Source organism: Fusarium oxysporum, chromosome 4, assembly GCF_000149955.1.
Source record: "Fusarium oxysporum f. sp. lycopersici 4287 chromosome 4, whole genome shotgun sequence".
Lineage (NCBI taxonomy): Eukaryota > Fungi > Ascomycota > Sordariomycetes > Hypocreales > Nectriaceae > Fusarium > Fusarium oxysporum.
In genome coordinates, this window is record NC_030989.1 from 4,479,646 (window position 1) to 4,492,621 (window position 12,976).

At 49.2% G+C, this 12,976-nt stretch overlaps 6 protein-coding genes across 10 annotated transcripts; 4 read left to right on the forward strand and 2 right to left on the reverse strand.

Annotated features, from left to right (window-relative positions):
• Positions 1 to 59: 59 nt before the first annotated feature.
• On the reverse strand, positions 60 to 3,219 carry FOXG_04440 (glutaredoxin 3). 4 transcript variants are annotated; one of them, XM_018382464.1, is made up of 5 exons: positions 2,890 to 3,048; positions 2,693 to 2,802; positions 2,278 to 2,567; positions 2,123 to 2,221; positions 60 to 2,066 (listed from the first exon to the last, which is right to left on the reverse strand). In XM_018382464.1, the coding sequence occupies exons 3-5, from the start codon at positions 2,375 to 2,377 to the stop codon at positions 1,897 to 1,899; spliced, it is 369 nt and encodes a 122-aa protein (XP_018239178.1). In that variant the 5' UTR covers positions 2,378 to 2,567; positions 2,693 to 2,802; positions 2,890 to 3,048; the 3' UTR covers positions 60 to 1,896. The 4 variants fall into 4 exon arrangements, with proteins under 4 accessions (XP_018239178.1, XP_018239176.1, XP_018239177.1 ...); XM_018382462.1 differs by having other exon boundaries at positions 2,278 to 2,802; XM_018382463.1 differs by having other exon boundaries at positions 2,693 to 3,048.
• FOXG_04439 (uncharacterized protein) lies at positions 109 to 2,784 on the forward strand. 2 transcript variants are annotated; one of them, XM_018382460.1, is made up of 3 exons: positions 146 to 228; positions 280 to 340; positions 392 to 2,761. In XM_018382460.1, the coding sequence occupies exon 3, from the start codon at positions 500 to 502 to the stop codon at positions 1,655 to 1,657; it is 1,158 nt and encodes a 385-aa protein (XP_018239180.1). In that variant the 5' UTR covers positions 146 to 228; positions 280 to 340; positions 392 to 499; the 3' UTR covers positions 1,658 to 2,761. The 2 variants fall into 2 exon arrangements, with proteins under 2 accessions (XP_018239179.1, XP_018239180.1); XM_018382459.1 differs by having other exon boundaries at positions 109 to 228; positions 280 to 2,784.
• A 442-nt stretch (positions 3,220 to 3,661) lies between the features above and the next one.
• FOXG_04441 (uncharacterized protein) lies at positions 3,662 to 5,908 on the forward strand. Its single transcript, XM_018382465.1, has 2 exons — positions 3,662 to 4,585; positions 4,686 to 5,908. Exon 2 carries the CDS (start codon positions 4,775 to 4,777, stop codon positions 5,690 to 5,692), a length of 918 nt encoding a protein of 305 aa, XP_018239181.1. The 5' UTR covers positions 3,662 to 4,585; positions 4,686 to 4,774; the 3' UTR covers positions 5,693 to 5,908.
• Positions 5,909 to 6,004: 96 nt separating this feature from the next.
• Positions 6,005 to 8,073, forward strand: FOXG_04442 (60S ribosomal protein L16). Its single transcript, XM_018382466.1, has 5 exons — positions 6,005 to 6,373; positions 6,597 to 6,732; positions 6,831 to 6,884; positions 6,937 to 7,195; positions 7,247 to 8,073. The coding sequence occupies exons 1-5, from the start codon at positions 6,353 to 6,355 to the stop codon at positions 7,383 to 7,385; spliced, it is 609 nt and encodes a 202-aa protein (XP_018239182.1). The 5' UTR covers positions 6,005 to 6,352; the 3' UTR covers positions 7,386 to 8,073.
• Positions 8,074 to 8,376: 303 nt separating this feature from the next.
• FOXG_04443 (uncharacterized protein) lies at positions 8,377 to 9,602 on the forward strand. Its single transcript, XM_018382467.1, has one exon. The coding sequence runs from the start codon at positions 8,553 to 8,555 to the stop codon at positions 9,159 to 9,161; it is 609 nt and encodes a 202-aa protein (XP_018239183.1). The 5' UTR covers positions 8,377 to 8,552; the 3' UTR covers positions 9,162 to 9,602.
• FOXG_04444 (uncharacterized protein) lies at positions 9,345 to 11,671 on the reverse strand. The gene is made up of 2 exons (XM_018382468.1): positions 10,984 to 11,671; positions 9,345 to 10,433 (listed from the first exon to the last, which is right to left on the reverse strand). The coding sequence occupies exons 1-2, from the start codon at positions 11,026 to 11,028 to the stop codon at positions 10,134 to 10,136; spliced, it is 345 nt and encodes a 114-aa protein (XP_018239184.1). The 5' UTR covers positions 11,029 to 11,671; the 3' UTR covers positions 9,345 to 10,133.
• Positions 11,672 to 12,976: the final 1,305 nt, after the last annotated feature.

A 12,976-nucleotide genomic window follows, 5' to 3' on the forward strand; every position in this document is an offset into this window, starting at 1 on the left:
TTTCACATGACACAAAGGTCACACTGATACACGTTTCAACTAGTTGTTATCACGTTGAAGCTTCATGTGTCCCTATACTGGCGTGAACCAGACGCTTACTGTATAGAACTAATATATTGACTACTTGTCCCAAATTACTACTGCTGCCGAAACTGATAAAAATCTTCTGACCATATTCCCACCCCATGATTTCTTATCGTATTTGAACTTGATCCTCTAAAACTCAAGGTACAGGGTAAGGCCCCTCACGATGGCATCGCTGACGTAGATGGACTGAAGCTTGGTGATGTATTTTGTGGGTCCCCCGCGAGCATTGGATTTCCTCGGATTAGGTTTACCCGTATGTTCCGTGTGGTATGGAACTCTTCCACGTACCTGACCAGCAACTCAGACGATCACCACCAAGCTCATTTACTTGGTGTAGTTGATTGAGTTGACTTGTTCTTTTAGATTGCTATCTAGTCAGGGGTCTGTTCAACATTACGTCGCGAGCGCCACGATGCTCCGTCCCTCAACTCTCCGCCCTGCGCTTCGCGCATCAGCCCACACAAGATGCGCCATCGCTCGAACAACCCGACGGACTCTTTTCTCCCAGCGATCGAACCGTCTGACCGATGACCTCGATGTTAATCAGCTCAATTCTAAGCGACGAGATTACGAACAGAACCGCACTGCTTTTCTAGCTGCTGGTGCCATTGCCGGTATCGTTTCCTTTGTCTACACAGCATGGAAATTGAAGAAGGCCATTGAAGCCCAAGGGGAAAAAGAGAAGGCTGCTATCAAATGCGACACGGAAGTTCCGACAGAAATTTTCAAGACCGAGGCGGGCGAGAAGCGAAAAGTGGTTATTCACGACGAAGATGGAAATGAGGTTGTTCCTACAGGCAACAAGACCGTCAAATTGTTCCCTCGAAGATTAGAAGTTGAGGATGCCGGAGCAGCAGGCGACGTTGCTGGCCCAATTGCTGCCGCTGTAACGGACAAGCATGGTACAGAGTTCACACTGGTTGGACTGGGAACAAGGACAGTGACCTTCCTTGGCATCGAGGTGTACGTGGTGGGCTTCTATGTTGCTACCCAGGATATCGAGAAGCTCCAGCGATATCTGGTCAAGAAGATTAACCCTCTAGCCACAACACTGATTCCTTCTGAGAAGGAGGATCTGCGCAAGGCTCTCCAGGATCCTGTCGAGGGTGAAGAGACATGGAACTCGATTCTCAAGGACGCTGGATGCCGCTCAGCATTCCGAATCACCCCTGTTCGAGATACTGACTTCCCTCATATGCGCGACGGCCTTGTGAGGGCTATTCAAGCTCGCTCATCACATAACCCGGAGTATAATGATGAGACATTTGGACATGCCATGAGACATTTCAAGATCCTGTTCCAACGTGGTCTGGTAGCAAAGAAGAACGAACTGCTTCTTGTTCGAGATGCTGCTGGAAAGTTGACCATCACTTATACTGATGGCACTCGTAAGGAGTCTGTCAAGTCCACACTGGGAACCATTGAGGACGAGCGACTTTCAAGGCTGCTGTGGCTCAACTACCTCTCTGGTAAGAAGGTTGCCTCAGAGGAGGCCAGGAAGAACATCATCAATGGCGTCATGGAATTTGTCGAAAGACCTGTTGGTACTGTTGCCACCCAGGTCTTGTGAGAGGGTCAAACCACAACAAAAAGATGTACATTACGGAGATTAAGCCATGTATCACTAGGCACAAGCCAGCAAGTCATTGTAAAGGGTCATGAATTCAACTCATCTGGGTAATGCCGTCTAATCTTAGGTGCAACCGATATCTATATGCCGCATACGGTCTACAAAGACATGTCTAGAGCTTGGAACTGATGCATCGTATGCCCTTAGCCCAACGTGTCCGACATTTATTTTGATGTTTCTTACGCCTTCAGGGCACCGGCCTCCTTGAGCAGAGAAGCAAGCTTTCCACCAGACTTTAAGCTCTGAACGTCAGAGTTGCCGCCAATGTGCTGCTGCTTGATGTAGACATTGGGAACGGTGCGCTGGCCAGAGATTTGCTCAAGAGCGTCCTGGAGGGCAGAACCGTCGGCTATAAGGCGTTAGAGACCGTTATTTGATGCAATGGCTGAGAACTGTAAAACTTACAAACTTCGTCAAGCTCGAGGAGCTCGTACTCGGCGTTGAGCTCATCCAAAGTCTTCTTGGTCTGCTTGCAGTAAGGGCAGTATGACTTGGAGAAGACAACTACGAGGGGTCATTAGCAGGGGTCCAGCGCGGGGCACAAAACAGAGATAACGTACCAACAGAGTTGTTGTCAATGAGCTGCTGAACCTTGGTAGATGCTTGAGTCATTGTGCCTGGGCTTGTTGCGCGAGTGAAGAATGATCTAAAGAAATTCATAGAGGAGAGCGAGAGGCTTTGATGTAGGAGAAGGGAAAGTGGGGGGGAGGTATTTATTCTACGTCAGATAGAGGTTGATTTGGCTGTACTGGGCTGTAATGCTGGACTGTGAAAGGCGAGTTTGCTTTGTCATGGGCGTTTTTGAGTGGAATTAACTCGGCAACCATGAAAAATGCGATGATGCAATGAGCTAGGTTTTCGGGATTAGGTAATCATGCTTTTTGGAATCATTGTGATGAGGTGCTTCATTCATCATCACCTCGGCTGTGCAGCTGAATATTGGCGATACATTTGTCTTTGAATGTAATCACTTACAGATATAGTGTAAGGAAGGCGTGATGATTCCAGTTGGTGTTTAGACTTGTTCAGTCAGCGTACTATGTAAGTGCTTATGCTGCGTGAGAACAAGCAACTGCCGGGGAATCCTTGCATTTATAAGCCGAAGGATCACTCATCATTGAACATGATAACAGGATCTGAGCTCGAAAGAACGTTTAGGTCGTTTCATTTACCTTTGCTAGACGCTCTGCTAATAGTTCTTAATAAACTATTAACTTGATGCAGAAAACTTGGAGTAGGGTAAGTGAAGCCAATCATGTAAACAGGCGAGGTCTAAAACATTTGAGCTGAAAGGGAGCCGAGTAATTGGACACTGAATAAGAACTATAAGATTAGATTCATTTCAGTCTAAAGTTATCAGATGCCTTAAGCTTCTTTATAGTCTTAGGCTTCAGGCTTCTTGAGCAATGAGAGTCTACGGTGGTCCATCGGTTCTACTAGTCATGATAGCATCGTCAAACCTCCACTCAAGAGGGGCCGGAGCTTTTAAGCAACAATCGTCTGACAACGGATCGTGACTTACGTTATGGGTTTCGAGCTCCAGTTCTCTTTGGCCATTGGCTCAGACTTTGTATCAAATGATCTAAGACAGGTCTGAGGTGGCTCTGAACATACCCACCATGAAAACACTGACAAACTTCATGATGTAGCTGATGCCTGACTTTAGCTCTGTTTCTTACAGCAGGATGTCAAAAGTTTAAGACAACGGCTTGAACTCAGCTACTACAGTCTTTATCGCCAAAGTTCCAGTTATTCATATTCAATATACCCATTTATAACTTCGAAGTTGAAGTTGAAGAGACAACCTCAACTCTTAGCGCTTGGAGACCCCTTAATTACCTACCATTTCCCGCTAGAACAGTCTGACACATTCCCCCAGGTTTCGATTGCCAATTGTCAGGCCATGAACCTGGAAGAGGCGTTGTCATTTCCCCGTGCGGCTCTTGGCTGAGATTAAACCAGTGGAAGGGTCCAGATCATCAAATTTAGAAACCCAAATCTGGCCTCTCCCTTTTGCAAGACTTCCTAGACTTTTTTCACCATCCATCATCAACTGCGACACAAGCACAGGCGCAACGACGCACAAGCTCTCGCTATTCCCAAAAAGAAAGAAACAAAGTCTACAGCGCATATTTCTTGCATTCGATTTGTTTCTTGGGGCGACTCTTGTACATGTACTTTGCTGTACTCCGCCCCCATCTCCACCAATCGCCGCTGTCACGTCTGCAGTCTTTAGGTATCCCCTAAGCTGCCCGGTTTCTTGCATTGCGTCGCCCCCCGTCATCATCAACTCACGATTCGGTACCGGTACCTACGCTTAACTGCAAGAGAGAACAAAAAAAAGAGAGACGTTGTTAATCTGGGCTGCACCGACGCCTAAGCCCCTCACCAGTGGCACCGCAAATAGAGCCCAGCCCGATACACCACCCGTTTGCCCAGTCTCGCCTTGTATCACCAGAGTCACTTGATCTGACCTCCCCCACTACCAACTCGCCTCGTCGCGCAAAGACGAGACAGGCTAGATACCTTCTAGCCTCTGTTGCTCGCTGTCGACTATCACTAGGAAGACCCTGGCCCAAGGGTCGTTGATCGTCGCCTTCTGCTGCCATTTGCAAGCCTCGCAAGCTTCTTGTTCGTCGTGCAGCGTAGCCCACCTGGCTCTGTCCTGCTGCTTGCTCATCGCTCCACATCAGCCCACGGGTCGATCACAAGAGAACCACCAGTACCAGTCGCTCAGCTTTATCGCCGACCGCCCTGTCTTTTGACCTCCTCCTGTTCGGACCTTGGTTTGGTCAATTGCTGCAACCCGTATTCCCATTTGCCTCTAGGGTGTCCTTTTTTGGACCACCTTAGAAAACGTCGAACAAGGTGGATTCCGCCCAAGAAATCGTGGCATCTCCCGGTGCCTTACAAAACGTCACGTCCTACCTCAACGGGGCGCTGGCTAACCTCTCGTCTGCTTTTCAAGATTCGAGCGGATACATATCTGACACTCTCGGCGTACCTCCTACCGTTGTCTACAGCAGCCTCGCTGTCCTGCTCGCCGTCCCATTAACAATGTCGAGATACGGCTGGTCCATCGGCCGCGAACAGATTTCGCCCTACAGTTCTATGCCCAGCGGCGTCCCCGCTGTCACCGACGACGATTTTAGCTACATCACATCTCAAGATCTTGATGGCGTCACCGAGGATCGATACTATCCCAGATCCCACTCGACTGCACCCCCACCAGCTCCAGAAGACGATGTCCTCCTTATCAAGAATCGTGGCATCACATATCCTGCTCACTTTCCCGCATATGCGATCGGAGATGGAAAGTTGCGGGTGATAGACGTCAAGGACCGGGTTGGTCTGATGATGGAACTTCCTGAGCGAGGAACATCACGCATCAAGCTTCTCTACAAGGGAAAGCAACTCAAGGACCCTATGGCGCCAGTACGAGACTATGGTGTCAAGAACAACAGCGAGTTGATGGCGGTCATGCCCGAGATCAATGATGTCAGCAGTGGTTCAGAAGAGGAGATGGTGATTGTCGATGCTCCTAGAGAAGACAGGAAGACTCGCCGCCGCAAGAAGAAGCGTGATAAGAAGAAGGGCATCACCAGTGACGGCGACTCCTTGTCAGGCAGCCCTCGAGACAGCGCTTCTACTTTCGACCACCCCAGATCACCTCCAGCGCCACCCACATCTTCGGGCGCAACCAGCGGACCTATGAAGGTTCTCGACGATCTTGCCGTTGAGTACCAAATTAAGTGGCTGCCTTTGTGCTCCGATTACATTGAGTCGCCACCTTCAGACCCCAAGAAGCGAGAGGAAGAGCACCGAAAACTTTCTGAGAGCATCATGATGCACATCATGTTGAAACTGGACGGTGTTGAGGCTGAGGGAATGCCCGAAGTCAGAGCACGAAGGAAGGAATTGGTGAGACAGGTCCAAAAGACATTGAAGGATCTGGATATTGCAAAAGAATCTTGAGCCCGCGGTTAAGCGATGGCATTGATGTTGAGTGGAAAAGATTGTCTGGTTTGAGTGCAGGCGTTACTGGGAATAATCGATTATTCGACTACCTTACCATTGCTCTTGATATAGAACAAGCTGTACAATAGATTCAAGGATTACCTTGACCATGATGACCACCATAGACAGCATTGAGCAAATTGGCACATTTAATTGGAATCTTGAGTATCAACATGGATCCCTGTCATGACTTATGATGTAAACCCCCAATGATGGTGCCAATGCCATGTCTTGGAACAGCCCGAACTCTATCATCACGTGCGAACCATTCATTCTAAGATCCAACGCCCCAAAAACTGCATGATTCCAGTGCGCGGGTCGGTAATTCCTCGGCTCAACCCTCTAGGGCTAACAGACCTAAGCGGGAAGGAGTCGCTCGCGGTGAAAGGTTGCCTTTGCCCTATTAGGCTAGCGCGGTTTGCTCAGAAGGCACAACGAGCCCTCAAGCGGTCCTTGGATTTTTCGCCCGTCAATCACTATCGCGACCACTTGCACCCAACATTCGAGGGACGACTAACCCCAGCAGCACAGCAAAACAACAAATCTTCGCCGACCGGTTTGAGGATTTGAGCTGCCCTTCTTTCCTTTTCTTTAATTCCCCCAGAAAAGACGGTTACGATGTCGAGCTTCGAGCAAGTTGTGAGTACCGACTGAAACAACATATCCATTCACAATTCGTATTGTGTCTTGAGGCAAAAGACGAGTTGCGGGCAGCTGGGAAGCAATGGTTATGGGATCGGGGATGCTTTGGGATCTCAGTTATCAGCGCCTGCTGGTGCTGTGAACGCTGCTCGTCGTTTGCTTCACATGGGAATATTGGTCTTGAAGATGCATTTCGCTGACCGTTGTGTGCGTTTAACAGGTCGTCATCGATGGCAAGGGCCATCTCCTTGGCCGACTCGCCTCCATTGTCGCCAAGCAGCTCCTCAGCGGCCAGAAGATCGTTATTGTCCGCTGCGAGGCTCTCAACATCTCTGGCGAGTTCTTCCGTGCGAAGCGTATGTCCACCCCACGACACCACTCCGATCTGTGGCCGAGCATCGTCAACACCAAAGCGATGCCACTCCCAAGAACACCAAGCTGATTATGCCAACAGTCAAGTACCACGCCCACCTCCGAAAGATCACCCGTTACAACCCCACCCGCGGTGGTGAGTCGAAACCGTACCTACACACTTGACCACAGTCATTGACTCGATACAGGTCCCTTCCACTTCCGCGCTCCCTCCCGAATCTTCTACAAGGCTGTCCGTGGCATGATCCCCCACAAGACCGCCCGTGGTGCTGCTGCTCTCGAGCGCCTCAAGGTCTTCGAGGGTGTCCCCCCTCCCTACGACAAGACCAAGAAGGTCGTCGTTCCCCAGGCTCTCCGTGTTCTCCGACTCCAGCCCGGCCGCAAGTTCTGCACTGTCGGTCGTCTGTCCAGCGAGGTTGGCTGGAAGTACGAGGACGTCGTTGCTCGGTATGTTTTGCTGTGCTGTGTGTGACTTGGGACATGACTAACTCTACCCAGATTGGAGGAGCGAAGAAAGGCCAAGGGCGCTGCTTTCTACGAGCGCAAGAAGATTGCCGCCCGACAACTGGCTGATGCGAAGAAGAACGCTTCTGTCAAGGAGGAGACCGCAAAGGCCCTTGCCAATTACGGCTACTAAGCTGGCCAAATCCCTCGACCTGGGATCTTGCCGGTCTAGGTAAACTTGGCAACGTCTATCATTTCTCGTGCGTTTCATTAGAATGGCGCGGCGGTTCAACAAAGGGATTTACTTGATTTGCTGAGTGATGGCAAGGGTGGCTCGAGGAGTAGATGTCGATTCCCCCCAAAAAGAATGTTCTAAATGAAAAAAGTCCCTCCCCGATTATCGAACCACATTTGCACTGCCCTCACAAGAAGGAATTAAAGCACAAGAGACCGACAATCAACAGCATGATGATGACCGAGACTTTGTGTGTGGAGACTCTTTCGACCTTGGGTTCTGTGATGAGGCTTTGATGAATGGATAGGGATATTTTCGTTGATGGGCGTTTTAAGGGTTCTGGAAGTTGATGTCTTTCTTCCGTTGATCATCCAAGGACGCCAGAGTTCGGCGGACGGGTTTTATGAGTGATGGCGATTTGGAGGTGATCTTGTTACGCTTCCCAAACCGGGACAGGGTCTCGCATTTGCACAATAGGAGTAGAAAAGGAAAGGCTCTTGTTTGATCAATTCGTTTTACATGTGAATGTGTCTTTGAAGTTGACGTCAGTGCCCTGTGCTTCATGTCATTGTGTAATCTGATGATGTACGCCTACCACTTAGCTTGTTCACATATACCGACAAACTAGAGCTCTTATTGTAAGTCATATCGACTGTAGGAATAGCGCCTGGTAGCTGTTTCCAGCCCAGCGGGTCTGACATCTCGCTAATATACAAGTTTCCTTGTAACCTGACAGAGATCAGGAACGAGTATGACACGCTGCATATATTTTTTTTTTCTTGACATATTTACATCTTGAACAAGATAAGCAAGGTAAAACCAATAGGAAGGATGAGCATATACAAAACATTCAACGATCTTCTGAGCCGCTTTTTACATACACACTTCCATCAATGTGTAGGGTATGAATGGTGGTGGCTCTGAGGGGTGTCATGTGCTGATAAGATAAGCTTTTTGTGAGGTGTCCTGAACAGCACCTCAACCCATACACCCAGCTGCACATAGCCTTTGATTGCCTGCTCACACTCCCAACCGGTCACTCTTTTTAGCAATTCACGTCTATAAAAAAAAACACTCCTAATAAGACATTTCACAAACAAAGCAAAACAAAAACTCACCGTCACAATGTCGGACCTCACACATTTCGACCTCCTTCCCCTCCAGATGGACCCTCAATCCAAGGCCATCAGCTCTCAACAACCATCGCGCACGCTCAACGCCGAACTCGAAGCTCTCAACACCCTCCACCGCTCTCTCCTCAACGTCGAATCACCCACAGGCGCACCCCCTCCCCCCGTGCCCGTCAACCCCAAGCGCACCGCCCAAGTGACCAAGCTTCGCGACTCTGGCAACAACGAGTACCGCAAGGGCAAATACCCCGAGGCAATTAAGTACTACACCCTCGGCTTCCAAATGGCCATGCAGCGACCCATGTGGGAGCCCTCCCAGCTGGTGCGAGAGGAGATCAGCGGAATTCTGGCGAACCGAGCACAGGCGCACATGGCGATGCAGAACTGGGCTGAGGGCGCTGTGGATGCCCATGCAAGTGTTGAGGCGCGCTGGGTAGGAAATGCAAAGGCTTGGTGGAGAAGGGGAAGGTGTTTGGCTGAGATGGGAAGACTGGAGGAGGCGAGGGATTGGGTCAGGAGAGGACTTGAGGTTGAGGGTGAAGAGGGAGAGTTGGTACAGCTTTTGAAGGATGTCGAGGAGAGAATTGAGAAGCAGGAGGCATGAACATCCTGAGTTGTTGATTACGATTTGAGTTTGAGGCGGTTTGGGCTGAAGAGGGGTGAGACGGAGTTGACAATTCACCCGAGACATGAGTTGACCACAGGATTTGGGGCCAAGATGGAGTTGGTCTCAGTTAGAGATGCCAGCACACTGGCATATGGAATGTCTTTTACATCAAGGGAATGCTTTGCTTGGTAATGGTTGCTATAGGAGTTTTGTTAATATCACTGCAACACATTTCATGGATTCACACAACACTGAGGTTCCTTTGGCCAGTCTTCTGTTCCTGTACCATTTCATTGCTTCAACAGAAACCGGACACAATAATGAGTTGGCGACTCTTGTCGGCATTTACTATAGCTCGTGTGCAAAACATGGCATCACAAATGCATCCAATGCAATCATACACTTCCAATTCCTCCGCCCCGTACTCGCTGCGCCCGGGAAACGATATAAGGCAAAAGCGAAACAGCCCCCTTTATCCGTGCCCTGATGATCACTTTCCTTCATGCGTTGCTTGCCATTCCTGCGTATCTTGACCAATGAATTTCCATCGCAGCATACCATTATAGTAAAAAGCAGAATAAAGAGACAAAAAAGAAAAAAAGAGAAGAAAATGAAGTCAACAAGAGCTGATCGTAGTCCAGATCCTTTCCGCATGCCGTTTGTATTCGTGAAAAAAGAGCCGTGGCTTGGTGGGTTTCGCGAGTATAATTAGGGGGATGAGGCTGAGTGTGAGGCTCGTATTTCCATCCAATTTCCCCCTGAGGTTGATCATGGCGCAGTGTTTCATTACTTTGCGAAAAAAGTGATAGAGCCAAGGCGTTGCTGAGGAAATCAAGACCGGAAAGACAAGATAATTTATATCGATAAAAATAAAAGAAGAATTCTCGTTTGCGTGGGGGTATCTTATTCGCAAGACATTTGCTTTGTTTGTTGGATTTGGGGGGTTGTTTCTTCTTCTTTTTTCTGGGTCTACTCCTTTTCGCTGAGCTTCTCGTTGAGGCTCTGGCCACGAGGTCGCATGACAGCGTCTTGGCCGCTCATTCTTCGGTCGAGAGCACGCTCGAGCTTAGCACCGAGGGCGAGCTTGCTCATGGTGTCTGTCTTCTCGTCGGTTAGGGTGACGCGCTGGGAGGAGAGAGCCTTGTTCTCCATGCGGTCGAGGCCGGTAGCGATGTCGCGGATCTCGGCGTGAGCAGAGTCGGTTGTTCCGACGGTGGGAGACAGCGAAGGAGCCATGCTGTAGGTGCTGAAGCGGACGGAGTTGCGGTTCTTGGAGGTAGAGTCAGCGGGTTGGTCCTTTTCCTTGGTGGCTTGACGGTTGGGCTGGGTGTGAGCGTGCGACGAGACCCACGGCTTAGCCATGGTGGGAGATAGATGAGGTTGAAGTAGTTTGGAAGAAAAGAGACGAAGAGGAAAAAGAATGCTGGGCTAAGGGACGTGAGGCGACAGGGGAATGTATCAAGGTGGAAGTGATAGGCACTGTGAACAAAGACGGATGACGAGCAAGGTAGTATGGGCTGAACCAAGCGGCCGGAGAGGCAAAGATGTCACATTTCAGTTGAAAGACAAGTGAGTAGTGACAAGACGAGAGCATCCGCATCCGCATCCATTCTCTCTACTCATCCGGCCCAGTCATCCATCCCGTCCGTCCCATCACTCATCACCTTCAAAGTGGGCAGACACCAAACTAGAGGCGGAACTAGACGGGACAAGTCCCAAGCCTTTGAACAGGGGGGGGCGAAGGGACAGTATTACATTATCCGTACGCAATAGATGAGATAGACAGAAGGAAAAGAAGATCCGAGCGGTCATAACATACCGAAGGGGCCATGATGGGCCGGGAAGAGTCCAAGGAAGCAGGCATGGTGATGTTTGATGCGACGGTGAGTTGCGGGTACTATAGGTGATTTATGAAACCGCGTAAGAGGGGATGAGGTTTCGAAGAAGAGAAGAGACGAAGCCAGAGAGAGAGAAGATGAGAAAGTGGGCTGGCTAGACGTAATAGTTGATAGGTAGTGAAAGACGGAGCTATATGTAAAGGCAAGTTAATTTAAATTGACTGCGCTTTGTCGTCGATTATCTTAGCGTCCGTATCTCTTTTCTCTCTTCACGACTTCTCTTTTCCTTCAAAAGGGTCAAAAAATGGAGAAAAGAAGAACGTTAAAAAACAGATTATGAAAGGAATAATCAAGATGGAGACAGATCTAAAAAAGAGAGGGAAAAAAAAGAGGGCAAGGGGGGACCCGAGGGGAGAAGAGAGGAGATTTGGAGATTAAAGCAGAAAAGAGGCACAGGCACCACAAGGCCCAGGCACAAGTCTCAGCGGCTGCTGGAGGGGGGCTTACAGGGGGTGTGGCACCCGAGGTACAAGAACGCTAGGGGATGTTGTTTTTTTGGCGGTTGGATCTCCCATCAGAGGGCCTAGACTGCACTGGACGAAAGTGAAATATGGTATGATGATGAAGAATTGGATGGAAATGATGAAAAATCAAGCAAAAACACAGACCTTTTTCATCTAATAAACTGCGATGGTAACAAGAAGCGTCGTTTCAAAACATCCAAGGATCAGGCCACGGACGATGGAGTCACTGAAGATACTGCCCCTGGAACAGGTCCCGCCCGCCCTGTAAAACACAAGGGTCGAATGGAGTCGTACAATACCCCAGGCCCAACCCTCCACCTGAAATCTCATGTATGGTCTGCATTTGAACTCGTGGCCACCAGGTTAATGTTTCCTCAGGGGGGGGGGGGGGGCAAAAATGCTACTCTATGAGGAGGTGAGATAAACACCAAGAGAATAACTCACGGTAATCTGGACAATCTGCACTGGAATGTGTTGATCTGGATGCATCCATCACAGACGCCAGCTCACGTGGAAGCCACGCGATGTAATTGGATCATGATGACGAGTGGCTTGGAGGTTGTCGATGCCTTCAGAAAGAAAAACAAAAACGCTTGGTTCGTCATTTCCACATGGGAAGGGGAAGGGATGGGCGATGTCGATCATAGCACACGTGGTTTTTTTTTTTTTTTTTTTTTTGGGATTACGACTATGACATTTGGGAGGGTGGTATTCCTGACGATAGCACATCTCGTATTGCTGTAGCCTGGCAGCCCATTCCGATATCACACACCAGATATGCATCTCGAGCAGTTATCACAGTTGTACTGTCAGACTTAATCTTCACTGCCAGTTTGAAAACTTGTCGGTTCGAGATCCGAGGATTTACGATGTTAAAGATTTGAGATCCAGATTCATCTCGGTCAGTCTGAGGCGTCGTCGGAGGTGCCGTTGACTAAATGAATGGCACTTGTTTAGGACGGACGGTAGGACTCTTGATTGATTGATGTGGCGTTGACTATTTTGGTGTTGACATTATCCATGCATCATAAGCGTGTGGATATGAGTGATGCTTCAAGATGAAGGAATTGAATACGACGATCATAGCTGAATGAAGTATCTTATCGATATATCTTTAGAAGTCAAAGGCGTAAAGACCGACGATTCCGACTTATCAATTTATTGTCAGGCCTCAAATACCATCTCAATCTAGCGTATCGTCAGACCGTCGACTCATGTTTCAGCCCAAAACCCAAAAACACATTTGCAGATCATCATCAACCCTTGTCTCGTCTCGTCTCAGTTCTTCATCAGGGCCCGAACGATAAACGGTGCATGACGGGAACCAGATGCTTCTTTCGCACGTGGCCTTTGGCTCTTCCGAGGGGGCCTTTTGGACAAAAAGAGCCGATAGCTTCCCCTCGCTTGGACGCATCTCGGGCCGCAGGGTGGACTGATTTGGGCCTGGCTG